At 39.3% G+C, this 24,276-nt stretch overlaps 1 protein-coding gene across 1 annotated transcript in view; it reads left to right on the top strand.

Moving 5' to 3' along the window:
• Window positions 1-22,021, top strand: part of FBXL4 (F-box and leucine rich repeat protein 4) — a 77,852-nt gene extending 55,831 nt beyond the window's left edge. The window contains exons 7-9 of the mRNA XM_047733672.1: window positions 6,677-6,748; window positions 10,786-11,098; window positions 21,472-22,021. Of these exons, the coding sequence (XP_047589628.1) occupies window positions 6,677-6,748; window positions 10,786-11,098; window positions 21,472-21,635 (549 nt within the window). The 3' untranslated portion in view covers window positions 21,636-22,021. The remainder of the gene's footprint in view (window positions 1-6,676; window positions 6,749-10,785; window positions 11,099-21,471) is intronic.
• The last annotated feature ends 2,255 nt before the right edge of the window (window positions 22,022-24,276 follow it).

Below are 24,276 nucleotides of genomic sequence, written 5' to 3'. Positions count from 1 at the left end.
TAGCCATGAGGTCAGGAAACGGGAGTTCAAAGACATAAATGAAAGCCTCTTTTTTTAAAAAAGATTTTATTTATTTATTTGACAGACAGAGACTACAAGTAGGCAGAGAGGCAGGCAAAGAAAGAGGGGGATGCAGGCTCCCTGCCGAGCAGAGAGCCCAATGTGGGGCTTGATCCCAGGACCCTGAGATCATGACCTGAGCTGAAGGCAGAGGATTAACCCACTGAGCCACCCAGGCGACCCCTGAAAGCATCTTTTAAAATGGAATAAGAAATTATGGAACACACTGAAACAGCAAGACCAAGCAGTTGTAGAAAGGAACTAGTTAGAAATCTAGGAAATAAATGATAGTTATTGTAATAAAAATTGATTAAATTCTACATTGGACACAAAAGACAGAATTACTGAATTAGAAGAGGTTTTTAGGAATGCACTTAAACTTGTTAAAGCTTTGTATGAATGTCAGGCATCAATGCATGTAGTTTGTATGTATAAAATACACACACACACACACATACACACACACACCTCAGTTAATTCTCATAATAATCCCATTCATTAACTTAATATATATTGTGTCTACTGTATATGCCAGCCACTATATTATTTATTTGTTACTGCACATAGATTATTACCAGACTGAGTGGCTTAAAATAGCTGACACTCATGATGTCACACAGCTTCTGTAAGTCGGGAATCTGGGAGCTGTTTGGCCAGAGAGTTTTGGGCCAGGGTCTCTAACAAGGTTGCAGTCATCTCAGAGCTTGACTGCAGCTGGAGGTCCAGCTTCCAGACTTACACACGTGGCTGTCAGCAGACTTCCTTGTTAGTTGTTGGCCAGAGGCCTCTGTTGCTCTCTACGTGGGCTTCTCCGTAGGCTTTCCGAGTGTCCTTGTGACATGGCAGCTGGCTTTTCCTGAGTGAGCAGCAGGGGAAGGCAGAACCAAGAGGAGCCATAGCCCTTTTATAACTATATTAGAGTTCTCCAAAGAAACAGAAATAAGAGGGTGTGTGTGTAGCTTTATTCTGAGGAACTGGCTCACATAATTATGGAGGCTGGCAAGTCAGAAGGCCCACAGGGTGAGTGAGCAAACTGGAGATGCAGGAGAGCCAGTGGTGTAGTTTAGTCCAAGTTCAATGGCCTGAAAACGAGGAGAGCCAATGTTCTCGGTCTGAAAGTTGGAAAACTTGAGACCCAGGAAGAGTTGATGTTTCAGTGTCGATCTGAAGTCAGGAATAAGCTGATGCCCTGGTCGAAGGCCATCAGGCAGGAAGAATTCTCTTAAGGTGGAGGACAGCCAGCCTTTTGTTCTGTCTACTGATTTGAATGTTAATCTCATCCCAAACCATCCTCTCAGAAACACCCAGAATAATGTTTGACTGAATACCTGGGTACCCTGTGGCCCTGTCAAGTTGACGTGTAAGTTAACCATCACAATAACCTAACATACCATCACTCCTGCTATGTTCTTTTTTTTGGAAGTAAGTCACTAAGCCCAGCACCCTCTTATAGGAGAAGAACTAAGCTCCATTTCTGGAAGGAAGAAGTATGGAACAGTTTGTGGACATATTTTTTAAACTACTCTGGGCACTGGGCTTGGGAGATTCCAGTGTTCATTAGTAGGAGTTCCAGAAGGAAAAAAAGAAGAAACAAATGTAGAGAAGCAATATGTGGAGAGAAAGTTATTAAGAATCTTCATCTTCCAGGGCACCTGGGTGGCTCAGTGGGTTAAAGCCTCTGCCTTCGGCTCAGGTCATGATCTCAGGGTCCTGGGATGGAGCCCCGCATCGGGCTCTCTGCTTAGCAGGGAGCCTGCTTCCTTCTCTCTCTCTGCCTGCCTCTCTGCCTACTTGTGATCTCTGTCTGTCAAATAAATAAATAAAATCTTTAAAAAAAAAAAAAAAGAATCTCCATCTTCCATAATAAAAGATACAAATCTTTGAATCACATGTTCACTCAGGAAACCAAAACAGAATAAGTGAAAATAAATCTTTAGATACATTGTGATGAAATTGCAAAATATGAGATAAAGGGATAAGAGCTACTAGAAAAAAGGTCTTATTACCTACAGAGGAAGGGAATTACAGTGATAGTAAACTTACCAAAATAATAGAGGCTAATAGGTATGGAGTAACACTTTCAAAGTGATGGAAGAAGGTAGCTGTGATCCTAAAATTTTTTGCCTGGCTAAATTTTCATTCAAGATTGAGAGAAAATATAAAGACTAAATAAGGTATTTAACTTTCTCTGACTCACATTCCTTATCTGTTAATAAATGGGAATAGGAGCACCTGGGTGGCTCAGTCCCTTAAGCATCTGACTTTGGCTCAGGTCAGGATCACAGGAGTTGGACTCCCTGCTCAGCAGGGAGTCTGCTTGTACCTCTTCCTCTGCCCCCCTGCTCCGCTCATGCTCTCTCTCTTTCTCTCAAATAAATAAAATCTTTATACATAAGTAAATAAATGGGAATAGTAGTATCTACCTTATAGGTTATTATCTGCTGTGTTTACTGATACATCCCAAGTGTCTGTACAGTGCGTAATACAGAGTAGACATTGAATAAATGTTTATTGAGTAAATGAGTGTATGGGGTTGTTGTGAGGACTAATATATATATAATTTTTAGCAGTACCTGATGTGTTAATAACTACTCTATAAATGTGTGTTGTTGTTAAGAGTCTACCAAAGATTTTTCTAAAAGAACTATTAAGAATATTCTTCAACAAGAAGAAAAATTCAGTGAGAAGTTATCAGATATAATCAACAGTTATGACACAGAAATTGATAAACTGCCAATAAGTTAAATACAGTTGACCCTTGAAGAACTTGGGCCGACTTGTGAGCAGATATTTTTAAATAAATATAGTTCTATACTTTTTCAATAAATACAGTACTCTATTTTTCAGTAAATATAGTACTCTACATGCATTTTCTCTTCCTTGTGATTTTCTTAATAACGTTTTCCTATGTCTAGCTTGCTTTATTATAAAAATACAGTATATAATACAGCATATAAAATGTGTGTTTAGCTGACTATGTTTTTGGTATGGCTTCCAGTTAACTGTAGGCTAGTAGTAGTTAAGACTTGAGGGAGTCAAAAATTATACTTACGGATTTTTGACGGTGCAGAAGTCAGCACCCCTAATGCTGATTTCTTCAAGGATCAACTATAATGACCATGGGGGAAGAAAGAAATAAAAACTGATCTTTCTGTAGTACTTTTAAAAAGGTAAACTAAAATCTTTAAGGTGATTAAGAAATTCATAGGGAAGAGCAAAGGACTGGGAACAGTTAAGAGTTTTGAAAAATGAGGAGGTGTTTGCCTTACCACCTTTACAGACTTATTACAAAGTATAATAATTAAGACTGAAGTGTTGGTGCAGGGAGAGGCAAATAGACAAGAGGAACAAAATGGTCCAGAAATTGACTCATATATATATATAGAAACTTGAAATATAACAGAAGACACTACAAATAGGTTTATAAATAAGGTAGAATCTTCAATAAGTTGAACCAGGAAAAGTGGTTATTCTTAAGGAAAAAAAAATGAAGTTTGATATCCTGCCATATATAAAAATCCATTACAGTTTGGTTAAAAACCTAAGTGTAAAGAAAAACTTCAATGCTGTCATTTAAAAAGAAGAAGAATATCTTCCTTGGATAAAGAGTGACTCTTAACTGACTGAGCCACCTAGGTGCCCCTCAAAGAGGGACTCTTTATAAAAGAGAACAAAATACAAACATAAAGGAGAAAGATTGATGTGACTCTATTAAAATTTAAAATTTCATATCTCATGGGTGCCCGGGTGGCTCAGTTGGTTCAGGTCATGATCCTGGGGTCCTGGGATTGAGTCCCACATCAGCCTCCCCTTGCTCTGTGGGGAGCCTGCTTCTCCCTCTCCCTCTGCATGCTACCCCCTGCTGTGCTCTCTCTCTCTCTCTGTCAAATAAATAAAGTCTTTTAAAAAAAATTCATGTCTCAGAAGCTTCTATAAACAAAGCAGAAGACAAGTCTCACATTTAGAGAAAATACTTGTAATGGATATAGCTAACAAAGATTGGTATCCAGCATAGAAAAAAATTCTTACAAGTCAAGAAGGAAGAAAGAACCTAATGGAAAAAAATCAGCAAAGGATATGATTAAGCAATTTATGGGTCAGGAAATATGAGTGGCCCATTAACATAGGAAAAGATCTTCAACCTCACTAGTAATCATATGAATGCATATTATACCGTTCCATGCTCATCAGATAGTGGACGTTAAAAAGGATGAAAAGACTGTGTTGGCAAAGATGTGGGGACCCAGTACTCTTTTATTGCTGATGGTAGCATTAATTGATGTAGGCACTTGGGAAGGCTATTTTGCAAAATCTAATATAGTGAAAGCATACTAAAAATCTAGAAATTCTTCCTCTGGTATGTGCTCTAGAGAAAAACTCTTCTAGAAAATGTACAAGGAAGCACATATAAGAATGGTTATTTTAACATCTTTGTTATGCTAAAACTTATAAACTAAATATTCATTAAACGAGAGTATATGTTGTAATATATTTACATAATGAAATAGGATACAACAGTTAAAAAGTCAGTGAACTAAAGCTGTATCAACATGAACAAATTCCTCACAAGCACTTTTGAGGAAGATGCAAAAGTATATGCGTATTTATATAACATCCTTTATATGAAAACCATGTAAACAATATTCTGTTTATGGATCTATAATGTATAATATCATAATTTTTAAGCATGTTTTTAAACACCAAGTCGTGGTAAAGGTTACTTCTAAGGAAGTAGTGAATGGTTGGAGGGATTCACAAATACAGAAGAGTAAGCAAAGAGAGCAAAATGTTAAGATTTGGTAAATCTGAGTTGCAGCTACATGGGTGTTCATTATCTTGGATTCTGGACTTGTCTGTATACCTGATATTTACCTCTGTAATAGTTTAAAACAAATTACCAGCAAGTTCCTTGAACGAAGTGAGTATATTTTTTTTAATGATTCCTAATCCGTGAAAATATGTGGATTTCTCTCTAAAAATTCTCTATTATGTTCTGGATCTTGCTCGTGGGAAAATCTTTCAAACAACCTTATCATAAGGATCTGGTTTTTTTTTTTTTTTTTGGAAGATGTTATTTATTTTTTTGACAGAGACAGTGAGAGAGGGAATAAGCAGAGGGAGTGGGAGAGGGAGAAGCAGGCTTCCCCATGAGCAGGGAGCCTGATGTGGGGCTCCATCCTAGGACCCTGGGATCATGACCTGAGCCAAAGGCAGATGCTTAACGACCGAACCACCTAGGTGCCTCAGGATCTGGTATTTTAACAAAACAAACCTAATGACGTTTCCCCATCATTAGTAAGTTAAAATAGCTAAGTACTATAAAGAATCTGAAAATTAACTAATCTTCATAGAGCTCTTCTAATGCCAACCTTCTGAAAGCTACATGGGATTGTCTTATAAATATAAGTGGTCTTGAAACTTAAACATAAAATCGTAAAATCAATATAAACTTTTTTTTTTTTTTTGGCTTAAATTTAAAGAAATACCCGACAGTGACACAATTAGTCTTAAGTCTAGTTTTGTTCTGGGCCTATTATTTTATTTTTGCCTTATCTAAGTTTATTTTATCTGAAATAGTTATTATTTTCTCAATGAGAATCTTATCTGGGTTTGAACTTGTGTTTTGTGTTGGCATTGACACATTCTTTATCCTTTCCCCGACTGACACTTTTCTGAACACTTGTCATTTAACTAGATAGAATTGAGTTAAAAATGTCTGGAAAGAAATTTTGCCACATAAGTTTGAGTAGGTTTTTTTTTTTTCCCCTTAATTTATGGAATTAAAAAAAAACTAAATTTCCAGTGAAATTTGAATGCTTTGCATTATTTGTTTCTTTAATGTTTCATGGCAGGCATTTCATCAAAGGGAGTTAGGACTAGAGAGATCTTAGGTCCCGTGCTTGTGTAGCAGTCCGGCATACATTTGGGTTTCTTTAGTGGTGAGAGCGTTTTCATTGCGCTGAATAAATGGGCTTAAATGGCAGGAACATGACTAGAAAGTGCACATTATATATGTTCCAGTCAGCATGTTGCTAGTGACAGGTGCTCAATGGTTGTTGGTATCGTTGTCAGCAGAGAGAATCCTTTGACATTAAAGTCACCGGCTCGATCCTGATTTGGGGTGACTCTATTGGCAGCTCCATCAGGCGGCCGCTGGTCAGTGAATGTCAGAGCTGCCGCTGTTCTTAAGAGTGTCACCAGCCCTCTCTGGGTTTTGGCTTTTTTTTTTCCCACCTCTTTTTTTTTTTTTTTTTTTTTTTTGAGGGAGGGGCTGTTATCTTGTCTTATTGTTCAGTCTTAACCAGACTTTCCAATTGCTTACCTTTGGGAAATGGGCCGAGAGGTCACAGGGAATATAGGTATCAGTAGGACATGCAAAACCATATATGAAATGGGGACTCACATGGAAACTGGTAATGATTACCTTGACTTCAAGCCAATCAATGGTGGGAGCACCTGGGGACTCATTAAATGGTATTTGTGGTGTCTGTAACCTGGGTTGTGAGCTCTATTTCAAGAAAAGCAGTGACAGCCTCTAACGTCTAATTGACCTCTTCTCTTTGTTTCACTTTCTCTCACTTTCCATATTTGCCGCCAATGCGGTCCCCGATGGCAGCAAACAGCGCTGCTCAGCATTTTGAACTTCTGTTCAGAGCTTCAGCACCTGAGTTTGGGCAGCTGTGTAATGGTGAGTATTTGAAAATTCTTTCTCCTCCCTCGCTTGTTCTCTTTCTCTTCCCATGGGCTAATGGCATCCTGACCTGCCCACTCCCCACGCATCTGCAGCTTTTCAGACTTACGGTGAACTACGGTGTCCCCCGCTTTCAAACATTTTTCTTAAATTGGAGAGTATGTCTTCGAAACATTGACACTATTTATCTATGAGAGCAAGGGAAGAAGTGTGCGTGGTTGAGAAGAGTTTGGTTCTGCCTCAAGCCAGATGTTATTTCAGACGAGCTATTTACCTCTCTGGATCTCTTTACAAAATAAGAGATCAGTCATACCCACACGCCAGTAGCGCAGTAAGTTTGTCACAAAGCTAATTTTAGTTTTTAAGTTCTGAAATTATTTCCTGGAAATGCTAATGATTTAGGTAGGGGTTTTTTTGTTTTGTTTTGTTTGTTTTGGCTGTTGTTTTTGGTGTGTGTTTGTTTTATTGTCCTTATTGGTTAAGAGAAAAAAGATGGGCACCCTATGTTAGAACTCAGATTTTTTTGAAATGTTACGGGTCCATTAAATCCAAAAGCATAAGGACTATTAGACTAGACAGTCTTTAAAGTCCTTCCAGATTTAAAATTATGATTTTATGTGCCACTGAAAGATTTCATGGAATGAGTTAAATTTTTTCCATCTGAGTAATGTGGCTTGTGAATACTACTGAGACTCAAGGGACAGTAGACGTCGTGGTGTTTGTGTGCACACTCAGAGCAAGTACATCTCCCAAGACAACGGACTGTGGAGCAGTCCATCCCTCTTTACTTTCATACCTCCCCCTTGCAAAACAGATTCAGGAGATTCCAAACCATTCCAGTTTTGTGTCCACTTACTAGGAAGACCTGAGTTATTAGCAGGATGGTTACAAGATCAGAGAAGTTCTCCTGAGGTCCTAGGCTTGGATTAAATCTGAAAGAAATCCCATGTGAATACCTTTTAGAGCTCATTGATGGCTTCAGAGCTGCCCCAAGATTTGGCAATATAGGGTAGAGAGGCCTGTTATGGCCACTTGTCTATGTCCATATCCCCATGTGAGAGCCATCCTGGTGGTTAGGCCTGATTAAACCCCACCTATGGGCTCTGACTGACCCCGGTCTCTGGAAACAATCTTGGGAACCCACTAACACAGTATTAGGCTTTCCTTACTTTTGATCAAATATTTACCTTAGTAAACCATTTCATGGGCTTCTCTTGAGTCCCTCTGAAGACACTTCTAGATAGGCCCAGTGACATGTGATGGCTCTGTCTGTGACAACAGACCAGCCACTTACTGCCACTTGGCTCTTTGCTTGTTGCTAGCCTGTCATCTTTAGACTGGTGAGTGCCCTGTTTAATCTTGGCTAGAGGTACTTTTTTCTGCCTGTTACTTACCTACCCTTAAACTGGAGCAATGTCCTCTAGAAAAGCAGGCCTCTGACCACAGACACATTAAATTAGGGATTATATACATTTGTTGGTAGAATGAGGTGTGTTTTAAGTCAGCATTTTCAAGTTGACCCAGGGAATATTAGTCCTGAAAGATATTCAGTTAAGGAATTGGGGGACAGTGTATTGGGGAAGAGTGACATAGAGATTCCTGGCCAAAATTAGGAAATGATGCTACTCTGTTTTCTTCTGGAGCTTTCAGTGGTATGTCCTGCAACAAAGAAAGTGTGTGCCTTTCTGTAAGCCCATGTTTTCCAACTTTAGTGGTCAGTTTCCAACTTTAATGGTCAGTTCCAACTGACCACCGAACCCACAGTTCCATATTACTTCTACTAATATGTGATATACTGTAGAAAATGCTCCTTAAAGCATGACTTTTCTTAGGCATTATGATAAATGGGATATTTATATTTATTCAATTTTTTAAAAGATTTATTAATTTGAGAGAGAGAGAGCATGAGCAAGGCTGGGAAAAGCAGAAAGAGAGGGAGAAACAACTTTAGCAGACCCCATGCTCTGTGTGGAGTCCAGCATGGGGCTCAATCCCACGACCCTGAGATGAAACCAAGAGTCAGATGCTTAACTGACTGTGCCACCCAGGCACCCCAGTAGTCTATTTTTAAATTAAAGTATGTAGTTATCAGTAAAATATGGTTGCTGTTGATATTTGTATTCTGGGAAATTAAGTTTTAAGGACTTGACATTGAAGTTCAGAAATACTACTAATACTGCTGATCCCGTTACTGACGTTGTGGCTGAAACATTCGCACCTGTCATAGAAATACTGTTCGCGTTTCACAGCAGGTCCAGGGGTCACCAGAACAGTAACACGGATGGATCTTTGTTCACACTTTAATACCATGTTTATTTCAGTTTCTTTCTGTCAATTGACCAGAGGACAAGATGACCGATTTTAGTTTTGACCATCAAAATAATAATCAGAATCATGGGTTTTGGAAAGTTTTAAAGTTACTTCTTTGTAAAAAGTTAATTGACTGCACTAATTTTCGAAGCTACAGGTTTGTATAGTGTGGGTACACTTACTTAAGTAGTTATATTGCCCCCCGCCCAAATCTGTTTCTCATGGTCTCCTGTGTAATTCTCCCACACACAGTTCTGAAGACCAGAACCTTCAAAATCATCATGTCTACACCTAAGCCATCAGGCCTTAGTTCAGACTCAAAACATATCCCCAAATCTGTCCATTTCTCCAGTTCCATTGCTGTAAGCTTAATCCAAGCCTTTGTTTCTATGAGCTCATGTAACTGGGCTTCCTCTCTGTTCTTACCCACCATAGACCATCCTCCAGACAGAAACCAGAGGAATTTTTCTTTTAATGTAGATCATATTTGTTTCAAACCCTCCATTGATTCCTTGGCTTAATGGCCTGGCCCCTGCATAGCTCTCTGCCCTCGCGGCCTCTCTCCTTACTCCCCTTAGGTCTCGGTCACTCACCTTGGGCCACACCCGGTCCTATATCTGTTCCTTGAATGCACTGGGTTCATTCCTGGAAATCCCAGCAATCACCATTCCCTCCCTCCCTCCCTCCCTCACTCACTCACTCCCTTCTTCCTTCCTTCCACCACACCTTACACCGAGCACCTGACAGGCTGATCACCCTATTTTATTATTTTCACACCACTTATCACTCTCTGAATTTATTTTGCTCATTTGTCTGTACGGTCTTTTCCCAAAAAATGTGAACAAAGTCTTTGTATTCTGGTTCCCTGTTGTTCCTGGCCTCTGGAATGATGCTGGCACATGGTAGTTGAAAAAAGGAATAAACAAATGAGCAAAAGTAAATAATAATTGGAAGTGGTAGCTCTTTTGTTTCCTTTTGACTTCTGGTGATCATTTTGGTACCTGATTCTAAAACAAATGGAAGTCTTAAAAGAAACCTGTTGAAACAAACATTATTAAAGCGTATAAAGCCCATGAACTGAAATGTTTAATCCTCATCTGGTCAGGGAGTAGCCTGTGATCAGGAAGTAAACTAGTGGACACCTGCAGTAAGTGACACTAGCATATGATGATCTAAGTTATTTTTGTGCTGTATATCCAGTCCCCAAATACCTCATTTGACTCCACACCAGTATCATTATTAGTACTCTCAGCATATTCACATACTATTTCAGAGCCTGGCGAAGTGCACAGCTTTGTCGGGGCGATCTTCTCTACCCACCAAAGCTGATGAATTATGTATAAAAGAGAAGAAACTTGGCCCCATCGATGAGAAGTGGCAGCGAGGTCAGAATGGAAGGCATTCAGAACAACACAAAATCCTCACATTCTTTATGAGGGTTTCATACTGCTTTGGGATTTCATTCATGAAATCAGTCCCCTGTCTGGAGTTCTGTTAAATGGATTTTTAAGTAGGTCATGGTTCTTGCTGTTTCATGAGACAGTGGCAGATCCGTGAGACGACTGGGTAGATCTGTATTATCAAGAATGTGGGTCTGTTTACATGGAAGCAGACAATAGGAGATGATTAATACTGTTTTAACTTAAAAGAATGTTTTAACTCGCTCTACACAGTTTGTATTTCTGAGCACAACACGTAAGAGACTGGAATAATTTGCTTTCCAGATTGAAGACTATGACGTGATAGCCAGCATGATAGGAGCCAAGTGTAAAAAACTCCGAACACTGGACCTGTGGAGATGCAAGAACATCACCGAGAACGGGATCGCGGAGCTGGCGTCTGGCTGCCCGCTTCTGGAGGAGCTCGACCTGGGCTGGTGCCCCACGCTGCAGAGCAGCACCGGGTGCTTTGCCAGACTGGCACGCCAGCTCCCCAACTTGCAAAAACTCTTCCTCACCGCTAACAGGTCTGTGTGCGACACAGACATCGAAGAGCTGGCGTGTAATTGTAGCAGATTACGGCAACTGGACATATTAGGTAAGGGTGCAGTAGAGAGATTTGTTTTAAAGCCATGACATGACTTGTTGCAAGGAAAGAAAAAAACAAAAAACACTTCTTGGATACAGTAAAATGTTGTCCTGCTAAGGCTGCTTGGTTCGAGGAGGTGCAAGATAGGCTAATTGATACCGAGAATAATGGGTAAAAGAGTAAGGAAAATAACAGAATTTTGTAGTTGAATCTAGCAGAAAGCTCTTATAAACAAACACTAATTCTTGGTCTAGTGAGAAGAGTAAGAATTTATATGAGCTATGTTCTCCATTTTTATTAAAGACAGAGAAGAAATTAATCCATTTTTATAATGAATTATACACACACACACACACACACACACACACATATGCATAAAGCTTCTTGATGTTAAACTCGTTATTAAGGAATATTGCCAGATCTTCATTCCTGATCATTCTAGATTTTAGGAATAGTTCTGGCCCCAGTGAAGATCTATTGAAAAACCCTTCCCAGTTCTGGGATTCCTTGTGTCCTTACTGCAGTCCGTCAGCAGGAGCCCTGTGAGGTGTTGCTGGCAACACCAGAGTTATAATTGCCCCTACAGTTGGTGCTTTGGGACTCACATAGCACTCGTACTGTGTTCTCTAGTAATCTGTGAGTATTAGTAGGTTAGCCCTTGAAGTGCTAATTATATCCTTTCCCGTTTATTAAACATTCAATGACAGGAAAACCTGAAGATTTTCAGCTTCTGAGTTTGGTTTCCTTGAAAACTCACAGTCCAGGTTGCATGTTACTTATTCAAGCTACTTTTAGACAGAAATTCTTGCCTAAAAATTTAGGAAGAAATTCTTGCCTGTTGCGTGTACAGCTTGGGCTACTTCATCTATGTTGTACTTTCTTTATTCTTCCTAGCTCAGGGAATCGGCTATCGTTGTTTTTCATAGAAGGGGACTGGAGCCCGGCAGTCAGTATATGGCAGAACGGTAGTTCAAATGCCAAGTTTTGGGCCCCAGCACAGTGAGCACTTTTTTTCCATCCCACCACAACTGATTTTCTTGCTGCTTTCTTTTCCTTCCTACCTACGTTCCACCTTGAATTAGTCTAGACCTTTTGTAAGAGAAGTATTTGGAGAAGTTCAAGAACATGAGAGAGAATGAGGAGTGGTGGCCAGGGCCTTTAAAATTGGATTGCTAATCACATTAGGCTTTGCTTCAGAGGATTGGTGGGATTGTTGGTTAATACCTGTCTTACAGCCCTCCCCCTCAAAACCTCATCCAGTAGAGATGAAGAGTAGCCAGCGTCTGAAAGAGATGCTACAGAACCACAAAGATAGTCAGTAACACGGATCTAAAACAAAAGCACAGATGTGGTGAACAATGGGGTAGGTGGTCCAGTGGCCTAACTTTGGCCAACTAATGGATGAATTACTTGACAGAGACATAGAAGAAAAATAGGTAAGAAGTATAATGGCTTCTTTTTGAAAACATTTGTAACTTTCCTAAATGTAAGAGCAAGGAAGTATGGAAGGTTCCAGTCCAAGATGGCAACATAGGCAGACCCTGAACTTACCTCTGTGGAACACACCCGTTTATACCTGTTTATAGAACAGTTCATCCTGCAGAAGAGCTGAAGGCTGACTGAACATCTTCCGCCTTTGCAACAACAATTGAAACACAGTAATGGAAGGAACCCCACCCCCCCAGCCCTGACAATGCCAACAGCAGTGGCGGGGGAGAGTACTGAGGGATGGGGATCAGATCTCTCTGTCCTTGGGCAGAGAAAGAAAGCCTCAGTATAGAAGAGTAACCAGCATACAAAAGAGACAACACTGGGAACCCTGCCAAACTGCATTGGCGCTGGGGGCTTACTCTCTGGGTAGGAGAGACTGGAGAACAACACGGTTTATGTTCCTACCCCACCCCCCAAAAAAGCCTAGACCCCAGCAGGATCTGGAAACCACAGTTCCCAGTCATCACAGTGAAGCTGTGACCTCAGTGGGACCAGGGTCCACAAGTCCCCTTTGGGGACAGTGGCACTAGGGCATAGAAAATAAGCTGTGGGATTTTTTTGTGTGTGTCTTGTTTGTTTCTGTTTTTGTTTTCATTTTTGTCTTTTTTGCTTTTCTCATTTTTTCTTTTCTTCTTCGTCTATTATTATTATTATTATTATTATTATTATTATTTTCTTTCCCCAGAAAGCCATGATCTGAAAGAGCAGCTAGTATATAAAAGAGTTGGTGCTAGAAGTCCATCAAACAGTGGGAGGAGCTGCTAGGATGCTCTCAGAGTGGGCGGGGCTGATGGACACGGTCTGCACTCCCCCTCCACCTTGAAAGCACAGACCACTGCACAGTCTGGGCACCCTAACGAGCCTGGTACCTCAGTGATCCCTGGGCCCTTAGCCCACACCAGCCCCAACTGTCCCACCAAGGCAATCACAAAGTGGTGCACACCAGGACACACCTGGTTGGTTCTAACTATAGCCCCAGCCTTTACACCAAGGTGACACAGGTGCAAAATACCCCAAAACACTCTAGGCCCACACTGCTTTGGCTTCAGGTGACTTGCTAGGACACCCCCAGTGCAGAGTGCTTCAGACCATCTTGGCTGACGTCTGCTTCAGATCCAAACAATCTGCCAGGGTCCCTCCTGTGTGGAGCACCCCAGGTGCCCTAGGCCCATGCCTGCATTGATTTCAGCCCAGGACCCCCTGGGTGGAGCACCCCAGAACACTGCCATCCTTGCCAGTGTCAGCTCCAGCCACCCAGCCAGGGCACCTCCTCCATGGAACACCACGGGACAACCCAACTTGCACCCAGTTCAGTTTCAGCCATCCTGCGAGGGCATGTTTTTTGTGAAGAGCCCAGGGACCACATTTTAGCTACAGTTGTCCTGCCAAGATGCCCCCTGCGTGGGATGCCACAGAACCTCCCAGCCTGTTCTCCATCTCAACTACAGCTGCCATTCAGGGCACCCTCTGTGTGGAGAATCCAAGAACACTCCCAGTTTATATCCATTTCTGCTTCAGCTGTCCTTCCAAGATGCCTTCTGTGTGTGGAGCCCTGTATCTCCCTGGCTCGCACCCACTTTAGTTTCAGCTATCCTGCTAGGGTACCTTCTGTGTAAGAGCTCAGGGACCTCCTGGCCTGCAACTGCATCAGTTCCAGCCACTCAGCCAGGGCACCCCCTACACAAAGCACACTGGGACACCCTGGCTTGCACCCATTTCAGCTTCAGCTGTCCTGCTAGGGTGCCCTCAGCACATAGAACCCTGGGGCACCCTGGCCTGCATCCACCTCAGTTTTAGCTATCCCGACAGGGCACTCACTATGTAGAAAGTACCAGGACCCCTACCCCCTCCAGTCCATACCAGCCATAGCTCCAGCCAACCAGCAAAAATCATCAAGCATACAGTCTATATAGGGAATGACCAACACAAGCCCATTCCTTCAAATTTAGGAGAAATAGCTATTCAGTCTCATCCATAGAAACAAACACAGAAAGTCAAGCAAAATGGGGAGACCGAGACATATGCTCCAAAGAAAGAATAAGAAAAAAACAAAACAAAACTCAGAACTAAACGAAACAGGAATAAATAATATGCCTGAAAAAGAATGTAAAGTAATGATCATAAAGATAACCAGGCTGGAAAGAAGAGTGGAAGAACCCAGTGAGACCATCAGTGAAGAGATACAGAATATAAAAAAGAACAGTCAGGGTTGAAGACTACAATCCCTGAAGTAAAAAACATACTAGTGGGAATCAATAGATTAGCAGACGCAGAAGAATTTATCAGAGATCTGGAAGACAGGGTAATGGAAAGCACCCAAAATGAACATTGGAAAGAGAAAAGAATTTTTTTAAATGGGGATAGATTAAGTGATCTCTTGGACAACATCAAGCACACAAACATTTGCTGTATAGGGGTCCCAGAAGAGAGAAAAAGGGGTAAGAAAAAAAAAAACCTTACCTGAAGAAATAATAGCTGAAAATTTCCAAAGCCTAGGGAAGGAAGTAGACATCCACATCAAAAAACATTCTAAACGAGATGAACCCAAGGAGGTCCACACTACAACACATAATAATTAAAATGTCGAAGGTTAACAATAAAGAGATAATCTTAAAAGCAAAGGAAAGACAAAAAGTTGCCTACAAGGGAAAACCTATAAGACTATGAGCTGATTACTCAGCAGAAACTTTGCAGGCCAGAAGAGAATGGCATGATACCTTCAAAGTGCTGCAAGGGAAACACCTATAACCAAAAATACGCTACTCAGAAAGGTTGTCATTCAGATTTAAGGGAGAGATAGAGTTTCCCAGACAAAAAATAAAGGAGTTTATCAACACTAAACCAGACTTACAAGAAATGTTAAAGGAACTTATTTAGGGGCAAAGAAATGGCCATAATTAGAGATTAGAAAATTATGAATAAAAAGATGTAAGGTAGCACAACATATTCATAAAACATGAAGAGGGGGGAAAAGGGTATTTTTTTTCTTTTTCTGTTTTGTTTTTAGAATGTTTGAACTTAAAGATCATGAAATTAATATAGATTGCTATACACTTAGGATGGTATTTATGAACCTCATGGTAACCACAAACCCAAACCTATAATAGATATACAAAAAGAGAGAAAACAAACAAAAAATGTAACACTATAGAAACGCATCAATCATAAGGAAAGAGAGCAAAAGAAGAAAGGAATAGAGGAGAACTACAAAAACAACCAGAAAACAGATAATAAAATGGCAATAAGTACATGCCTATCAATAATTACTTTAAATGTAATTGGCCAAAATGCTCCAATCAAAAGACATGGGGTGGCAGAATGGATTTGAAAACAAACAAACGAACAAACAAAAAACCCACCTCATCTTTATGCTGACTACAAGAGACTCACTCACCTCAGACCTGAAGAGGAAGACACTAAAGTGATGGGATGGAGAAACATTCACCATGCAAATGGAAGTGGGAAAAAAAAGAGAGAGAGAGGGTAGTAATACTTATATCAGACAAAATGTACTTTAAAACAATAACTATAATAAGAGACAGCGAAGGGCATCCCAAATGAGAAAGGGATAAATCCAACAAGAAAATGTAACACTCGTAAATATCTATGCTCCCAACACTGGAGCACCTAAATACATAGAACAAGCATTAGTGGATGTAAAGAGAGAAATTGACGGTAATACAGCAGTAGTAGTGGACCTTAACATTCTGCTTACATCAATGATAGATCATCAAGGCAGAAAGTCAGCAAGGAAATAATGTCTTTGAATGACACATTGGACTAGATGGACATAACAGATGTATAGAGAACATTCCTTCTGAAAACAACAGAATGTATTTTTTTTTTTGATTGCACATGGAACATTCTCCAGAATTGATCACATATTGGGCCACAAAACAAGCCTCAATAAATTTGAGAAGATTAAGGTCATACCATGCATGTTTTCCATCTTTTCCAGTCACAACAGTATGAAACTAGAAATAAATCACAAGAAAGAAAACTTAGAAGTAAGTCACAAGAAAAAAACTAAAAAAGATGTAAACACCTGAAGACTAACCAGCATGATACTAAACAACCAATGAATGGGTCAATGAAGCAATCAAAAGAAATTTTTTAAAAAATGGAGAAAAATGAAAACAAAAACCTATGGTCCAAAATCTTTGGGACATAGCAAAAGCAGATCAAAGGGAAATTATAGTGATACAGGCCTACCTCAAGAAACAAATCTCAAATAATATGACCTTATACCTAAAGGAACTAGAAAAAGAAGAACAAACAAAATCCAAGGTTAACAGAAGGATCAGAGCAGAAATAAGTGATATGGAGACAAAAAAAAAAGTGTAGAAAAAAATCAATGAAACCAAGAGCTAATTCCTTGAAAAGATAAATCAATTAACCCAGAGCCAGACTCACCAAAAATAAAAGAGAAAGAACTCAAAATCAGAAATAAGAGCGGAGAAGTAATAACTGACACACCAGAAATACAAATAGAATACTGTGAAAACTTATATGGCCAACAAACTGGACATCCTAGAAGAAATGGCTAAAAAGTCATCTGATTATCTCAATAGAAGCAGAAAAAGCATTTGATAAAATTCAGCATCTATTCATGATAAGAACTCAACAAAGTGGAATAAACTTCAACATAATAATAATAATAAAGTGGGAAACATAACCTCAATGTAATAATGGCCCACCTTATATATCCTACACAAAAATAAACCCAAATGGATGACAGAGCTAATGTGAAACCTGAAATCACAAAAATCCTAGAAGAAACCACAGGCAATAATTTCTCTAACATCAGCTGTAGCAAGATTTTTCTTGATATGTCTCCTAAGGCAAGGGAAACAAGGGAAACAAAAACAAAAATAAACTGTTGGAACTACATCAAAGTAAAAAGCTTTTGCACAGCAAAATAAACCAAAGGAACCTACTGAATGGGAGAAGTTATTTGCAAATGATTTATCCTGTAAGGAGTTAATATCTAAAATATATAAAGAACTTAACAATGCCAAAGAAGCAATACAATTAAAAAATAGGTAGAGGACCTGAATTGACATTTTTCCAAAGAAGACATGCAGATAGCAAATAGACATATGAAAGGTATTCAACAACACTAATCATCAGGGAAATGTAAATCAAAACCACAATGGGATACCACCTTACACTTACTAGGATGGCTAAAATAAAAAACACAAGAAATAAATGCCAGTGAGGATGTGGAGATAAAGGAACCCTCGTGCACTGTTGGTGGGAATGTAAATGGGTACAACCACTGTGGAAAACAGTATGGAAGTGCCTCAAAAAATTACAAATAAAATTACTGTATGTTCCAGCAATTCCACTACTTGGTGTTTACTCAAAGCCACAGATTCAAGACGATATATGCACGCCCATATTTATGTAGCATTATGTATTGTAGCCAAGATATAGAAGCAACCTAAGTGTCTATAAATAAAAAAATGGATGAACCAAAATGTGGCATAACGATAAACCACGGAATATTACACAGCCATGAAAAGGATGCAGTTGTGCCATTTATGAAACATGGAGGGTATTATGCTAAGTGACATGTCACACTGAGAAAGATAAGTAACATTATTTCACTCATAAGTGGAATCTTAAAACAACAACAGGAAATGAATAAACAAACAAAAAGCCGAATCAGACCTATAGAGAACAGACTGATGGTTGTCAGAGGAAAGGGTGGTGGAGGGATGGGCAAAATGGAATATGTGAGTCAGGGGACTAAAAGGCACAGCATAGGGAATATAGTCGATGATATTAATAGCATTGTATGGTGACAAATGGTAGCTACACCTGTGGTGAACATAGGATAATGTATAAACTTGTTGAATCACTACCTGGTACGCTTGGAGTTAATGTAACATTGTATGTCAACTGTACTCAGAAAAGAAGAGCAAGGAAGTATCATTAACAAGCCAAAACAAATTATAGCTGAAAGAGGGCCATACATGTAAATAAATGTTTTTGGACATCTTATTTCAAATGTGAAGGACACAGTAAAAATATCGATAATAATAATAATTATGTTAACAACAATGCGCTCTGTGGTTTATACTATTGTGATCATATATTAACTGATTTAACCCTCACAACAACTGTATGAGGTATTTTATAGCCACAGAAGTGGAAACAGGTTGAAACAATTTATGTGATTTGCCCAGGATCTCATGGCTAGTAAGGACATATGAATTTTTTTTTATATTTATTTATTTGACAGCAGAAGGGATTACAATTAGGAAGAGAGGCAGACAGAGAGAGGGGGAAAGCAGGCTCCTCGCTGGGCAGGTAGCCCGATGCGGGGCTCGATCCCAGGACCCTGAGATCATGACCTGAGCTGAAGGCAGAGGCTTAACCCACTGAGCCACCCAGGCTCCCCAGGACATATGAATTTGAATCAAAGTTTATGCTCCTAAACCACTATGCTGTATTTTCATTTTTATTGATTTATGGTTTCCTTTTATCGTTAAGTGTTTGAATCCACTAAAAAAAAACAAAAACAAAACCAGCTTCTTAGTTAAGCCCCAGCTGACAGTGATTATTTTGTCATTTTGTAACTGGCACATATGGACGTTAAGTGGCATACCTTCTTCATACCGAAAATGCTTACTGATCAGTACAAAGCTGAGTGAGATATAGTTCCTACCTTCAGAGAGTTTATAACCTGGCCAAAAAAAAAAGTAAAACAATATATAAATAACTTAAATGCATGCCAGAAACAAGGCCATTTGGGGGTTCAAAGAAAGGAGAGTACGTGTGATTAGAGAAATAAGAAAAAGTTTAATTAAAAAGGTTAATAGGTATTTGAAAGGTATCCTTGAAAAGTGAATAGGAAATGCGGGGGGAGCATTTTAAGTAGAATGAATAGCATGAAACAAAAGCATTGGAGTTAAAAATACAGAGTATCTTCAGAGAATAGTCAAATCTAATTTGACTTAGAACATTAGTATAATGGAGGCTTTCACGGAGAGTTTTGAACACCAGGATGAGGAATCTGCAAAGAATTAAACAAGGAAGAGCTATTATCAGGTTTTAATTCAGGGCATGAGTGATATATTTAGAGCTTTTGGGGGATATTAATCTAGAAACAAGTGGTAGGTGAATTGGAGAGAGAGGAGATCAGAATCAGGGAGATTAGCTGGCGGTAATCCATCTAATAAGGGTCTAAACCAGGGTGGTGGTATTGGGAAATTAAACACCAGCCTTCATTCTCTCATTTATTATACACTTATTGAGCATATACCGTGTCAGGCGCTGTTGCCAACACTGGAGATGGGTCAGCGAACAAGAGAGATGCGACCCCAGCCCTGAAGGAGCGAGCTGAGAACATAGCTGTGTCGTAAGTGGATAAGGAAAGAAAAGTGCAGAGCGTCCGTGGCACAAGACAGGACACCCTAGCCTACATCAATTTTCAGTCTCCCGACTGCCTTCCCTGACATTCTCTTATTAGGCTTTTTGGGTCTTCTGATTTATCGGGAGACTCAGATTCTAATGACCAAATAGAAAATGGGTGGGTGCAAAACACCATGTAGCCGGGGGTCTCAGCTGAGGTTCTCTGAGCTTGTGCAACAGAAACAGCGCAAGCTAACATACATGTAAGGGAAAGGAAATGATTATGAAGATAGAGGTGTCTCTCTGCGATCCCTAGGTAGGAGCTAGCTATGGTCAGACCTTGGGAAAGACTGGAAAACCATCAAAAGGCAAGAAAGCTGTTTTTTTTCCTTTTTCTTTCTTTTCCTGTCCTTCATGCCCAGGCACCGGCCCCCTCCCCACCCTGCCCTTGTACACTCACAGACCCTTTTGTGTCTGCTTCTCCCTTTGGCTTTGCCTTGTTCTTTCCTTGTCACGCTGGCCACCTCTATCTTGGTCCACATGGCTAAATATAACAGCCCCAACCAGTTTTTCTTGTCTTTAGTTGGAGAGATCTATGGGCACTGAAGGCTTTACTGAATTCCCATTCTGAATTCCCAGGAGAATCTGGGGGCCAGCCACAGTCAAGAGAGCCGTATAGTTACCACTTATAGAGCCCATGGCAGGGAGGGGAGTCAAAGGATTTCTTAAAGGGAAAAAGGCATAGATTAACTATGTGATAGGATTGTGATTTTTTTTTCTCCCTAGAAAGTAGTTAAAGTAAGGTTGTTGTTGTTTTGTTTTTTTATAACAGATATCCCGAAGCCTAATGGTATTTGGTATTTACTGAGTACCTTCTAGGTAGCAGGTGTTTTCATAATGTATGTAATTGAGCTGTTCTCTCCGAACGTCCCATAGTGTCTTCACATTTAGCTTGGGCTACACGGTACCCAGCATCCATCATCTGACTTCTAGTAATGCCATTTTATACCCACCGCTTACTGTCAAACTTACCAGATTGTATTGTAGTTATTTGCTTTCAGCTTTGGTAAGTGAGCTCCTTACGGCAGACACGTGTCTTACTTATCTGTGCATCGCCAGTGCCTGACACAGAAGTTCCTACAAGGGTGCTTGCTCGGTAACTGCACTGTGTGGACTGTGAGGGAAAATCACTCTAAGCTTGGCCGTCTGATCTGACCCGCAGGTTGAGGGAAAGTTGGGTGACAGAAAGAAGAAGGTCTGGAGGAGCTGACTGGAAGGGGTAGGAGGTAGAAAGGAAGATAACTGAGTAGAGTATTGACAAAATACAGATCCTAGATGCCAAGTGGCCTAGGAGAATTCAGTTCATGTTTTTTTTTTTTACAGGTTTATTGAAGCATGTCTTTTGTTTAAAGAAATGCTGTTCATTTTTAAAAGGCAATTTAAGTGCATTTTAAACAATAAATAGTAAAGGGACTCTTTATCAGGATGCTATCTAAATATGATATTTATGGTGTTTTATTTTGTCTTAACAGGAACAAGAATGGTAAGTCCAGCATCCTTAAGAAAACTTCTGGAATCTTGTAAAGATCTTTCCTTGCTTGATGTGTCCTTCTGTTCACAGATTGATAATAGAGCTGTGCTGGAACTCAACGTGAGCTTTCCAAAAGTGTTCATAAAAAAGAGCTTTACACAGTGACTTAATATGTGTTCTATAATAAAATCAATGTGCTTTTGTAGGGTTTTATTTTAGGGTTGGTTCTGTTTAGTTCATATAATGGTGGGAATGTCTTAATGTTCCATTTAAGGCATTTGTAGATTTTGAAGAAAAATATGAAATTGTCCATTAAATCACGTAAAAATGTAAATGAATGTTTTCATAAAATATTGCAAGCACTTTTGTTGAAGAGTATGTGAGTGGCTCACATTATTTTTATCTTATGTTAATCAGTAATATTCTTTATTCAGTAATTACATGTGTAATAAAAGAGTAATATGGAAACCTTTTAACTTATTTTTAAAGGAACATGTTGAGCCAGAAAGTATCATGATATTTAAAAATAAAATTAATTTTTCACACCTCCATATGGATGTCTTATTAATAAGCCTTATGACCTGACCAGTGTTTTGTGTAGGCATATACAGAATTTCCAGAATTAGTTGGGAAAAGGTGATACATTAACTCTTCGACTTGAAAATTTTAGTTTTTCCATTTTCCTTCTGACATATATACCTATTTTACTAGTAGATCATACCAGTATAAAAATGTGAGCATAATCAAAAACAGAGGTAAACTACTAAAGAAAACAGAGGTAAACTACTAAAGAAAAAACTTTCTAGTTGTTAAGCAGATGCCTTAAAAATTTGCCAGGGGGAAAGGTTTAAGACTTCTGAAATATATGTGGATTTCATTTATATATATTATATATATATATAATATATATATATGTGGATTTCATTTATATATATTATATATAGACTACTATATATGTTTTATATATAAAATATATATTATATATATTATATTATATATTATATATTTATTATATATATATATAATATATATTTTCCACCCCCATGGCCTAGCACCTTAAATAATTAGGAATCTGTTACAGTGGAGGAAAAACAAACAACATTGTTTTGTTAAATAGTGAATTGATTTAGTTCTACTGCTAAAAAAGTAAACAGAAAATGTTCTGTGGTGTGAAAAGACAAGGCTTTTTTTTTCTTTTTATTTATTTATTTATTTTTATTTATTTGACAGACAGAGATCACAAGTAGGCAGAGAGGCAGGCAGAGAGAGGAGGAAGCAGTCACCCTGCTGACAGAGAGCCCAATGTAATGCGATGCTGGGCTCCATCCCAGGACTCTGGGATCATGACCTGAGCCGAAGTCAGGGGCTTTAACCCACAGAGGCTTTAACCCACTGAGCCACCCAGGTGCCCTGACAAGGCTGTTATGACTAGAAAACTAAGTATATGGTGTAACAATATTTATTTTCCCACATAGAACAAAATGTTAAATTCCAACTTCTGTACATCCTAGAGTAATCCTGTAGAACTCTGCTGTCCAATAAGACAGCAGCCACTAGCCATGTGTAGCTATATTATTTAATTGTAGTTAACTGAAATGTAATTAAAAATTCCATACTTCAGGGGCGCCTGGGTGGCTCAGTCATTAAGCATCTGCCTTCAGCTTAGGTCATGATCCCAGGGTCCTGGGATTGAGCCCCACATCGGCTCCCTGCTCATCGGGAAGCCTGCTTCTCCCTCTTCCACTCCCCCTGCTTATATTCCCTCTCTCGTTGTCTCTCTCTCTCTCTGTCAAATAAATAAAATCTTAAAAAAAAAAATTCCATACCTCAGTTGCGTTAGCCACATCTCCAGTGTTCAGTAGTCACCTGGGCTATCATATTGGACAACATTATTCTAGAATTTCATGTAGTCATTTAAGAAAAAGCACATGCAGCTAAAAAATAAGCATGATTAATATATGTCTCTAGGCAATTTTTGAGGGTATTCTCAACAATATAGACATGAAAGCATTTCCCCCCAAAGTAGTTAAGCTAGTGAATTTATACATATGACAAATATTAGGCATTCAGTAAATATTTGTTGAATGAGTAAGAATATATTATTGAGTTAGACCATATAATATGTCAAACTTTAAACATGTAAAGGTTATAAATTATTACTAGTACTAGTACTAGTACTGTGTTTATTCTTTCATAGAATATAAATAAGGTAATATTGTGACTTTTGAAATACTAAAATAGGAATAGAGTGTCTTCCATGTAAGAAACCTTCTGTATGAAGGTTGCTGTCATGGCTATGACCCATTCTATCTTCTATTTCATGGCGGAAGCAAGGGGTGTTGGGACAGGTCTGGGGGTTGACCTATATTGTTACCTTCATGCACTTGGATTTTCTTTTCACTCACAAATGTATGTAAACATTTTAAGTGTTTTATCCAGTGGAATTTTTAGGAGGATGAGACTTATAAATTGACTACCAACTGGGTGAAGTCGTACTTTTATCTTAAATTAGCAACTGGCATGAAGTTAGTGCTTACTCTGTGCCAGACACACTCTGTGTGCTCTGCGTTTCCTAAGTCACTGCATCTTCAAGGCAACGCTGTAAGATAGATACCACTACTTATTCTGACTTATAGTTGAGGAAACTGAGGCAAAGAAAGATGGAAGAACTTACGTATGTCCACATCGCTGCTAGTGGCAGAGCCATAATACATGCCTGGGACATCTGGATTTAGGGTCAGTGCTTTCAACCCGTGTTTTATGTGTCCAGAGTGGCTTCTGACTCTAGTGCACTGGTCAGCACACA

The sequence above is a fragment of the Lutra lutra genome, chromosome 6, assembly GCF_902655055.1.
Source record: "Lutra lutra chromosome 6, mLutLut1.2, whole genome shotgun sequence".
NCBI lineage: Eukaryota > Metazoa > Chordata > Mammalia > Carnivora > Mustelidae > Lutra > Lutra lutra.
The sequence above is the reverse complement of the archived record's forward strand: the minus strand, read 5'-3'. Positions and strand labels throughout refer to the sequence as shown.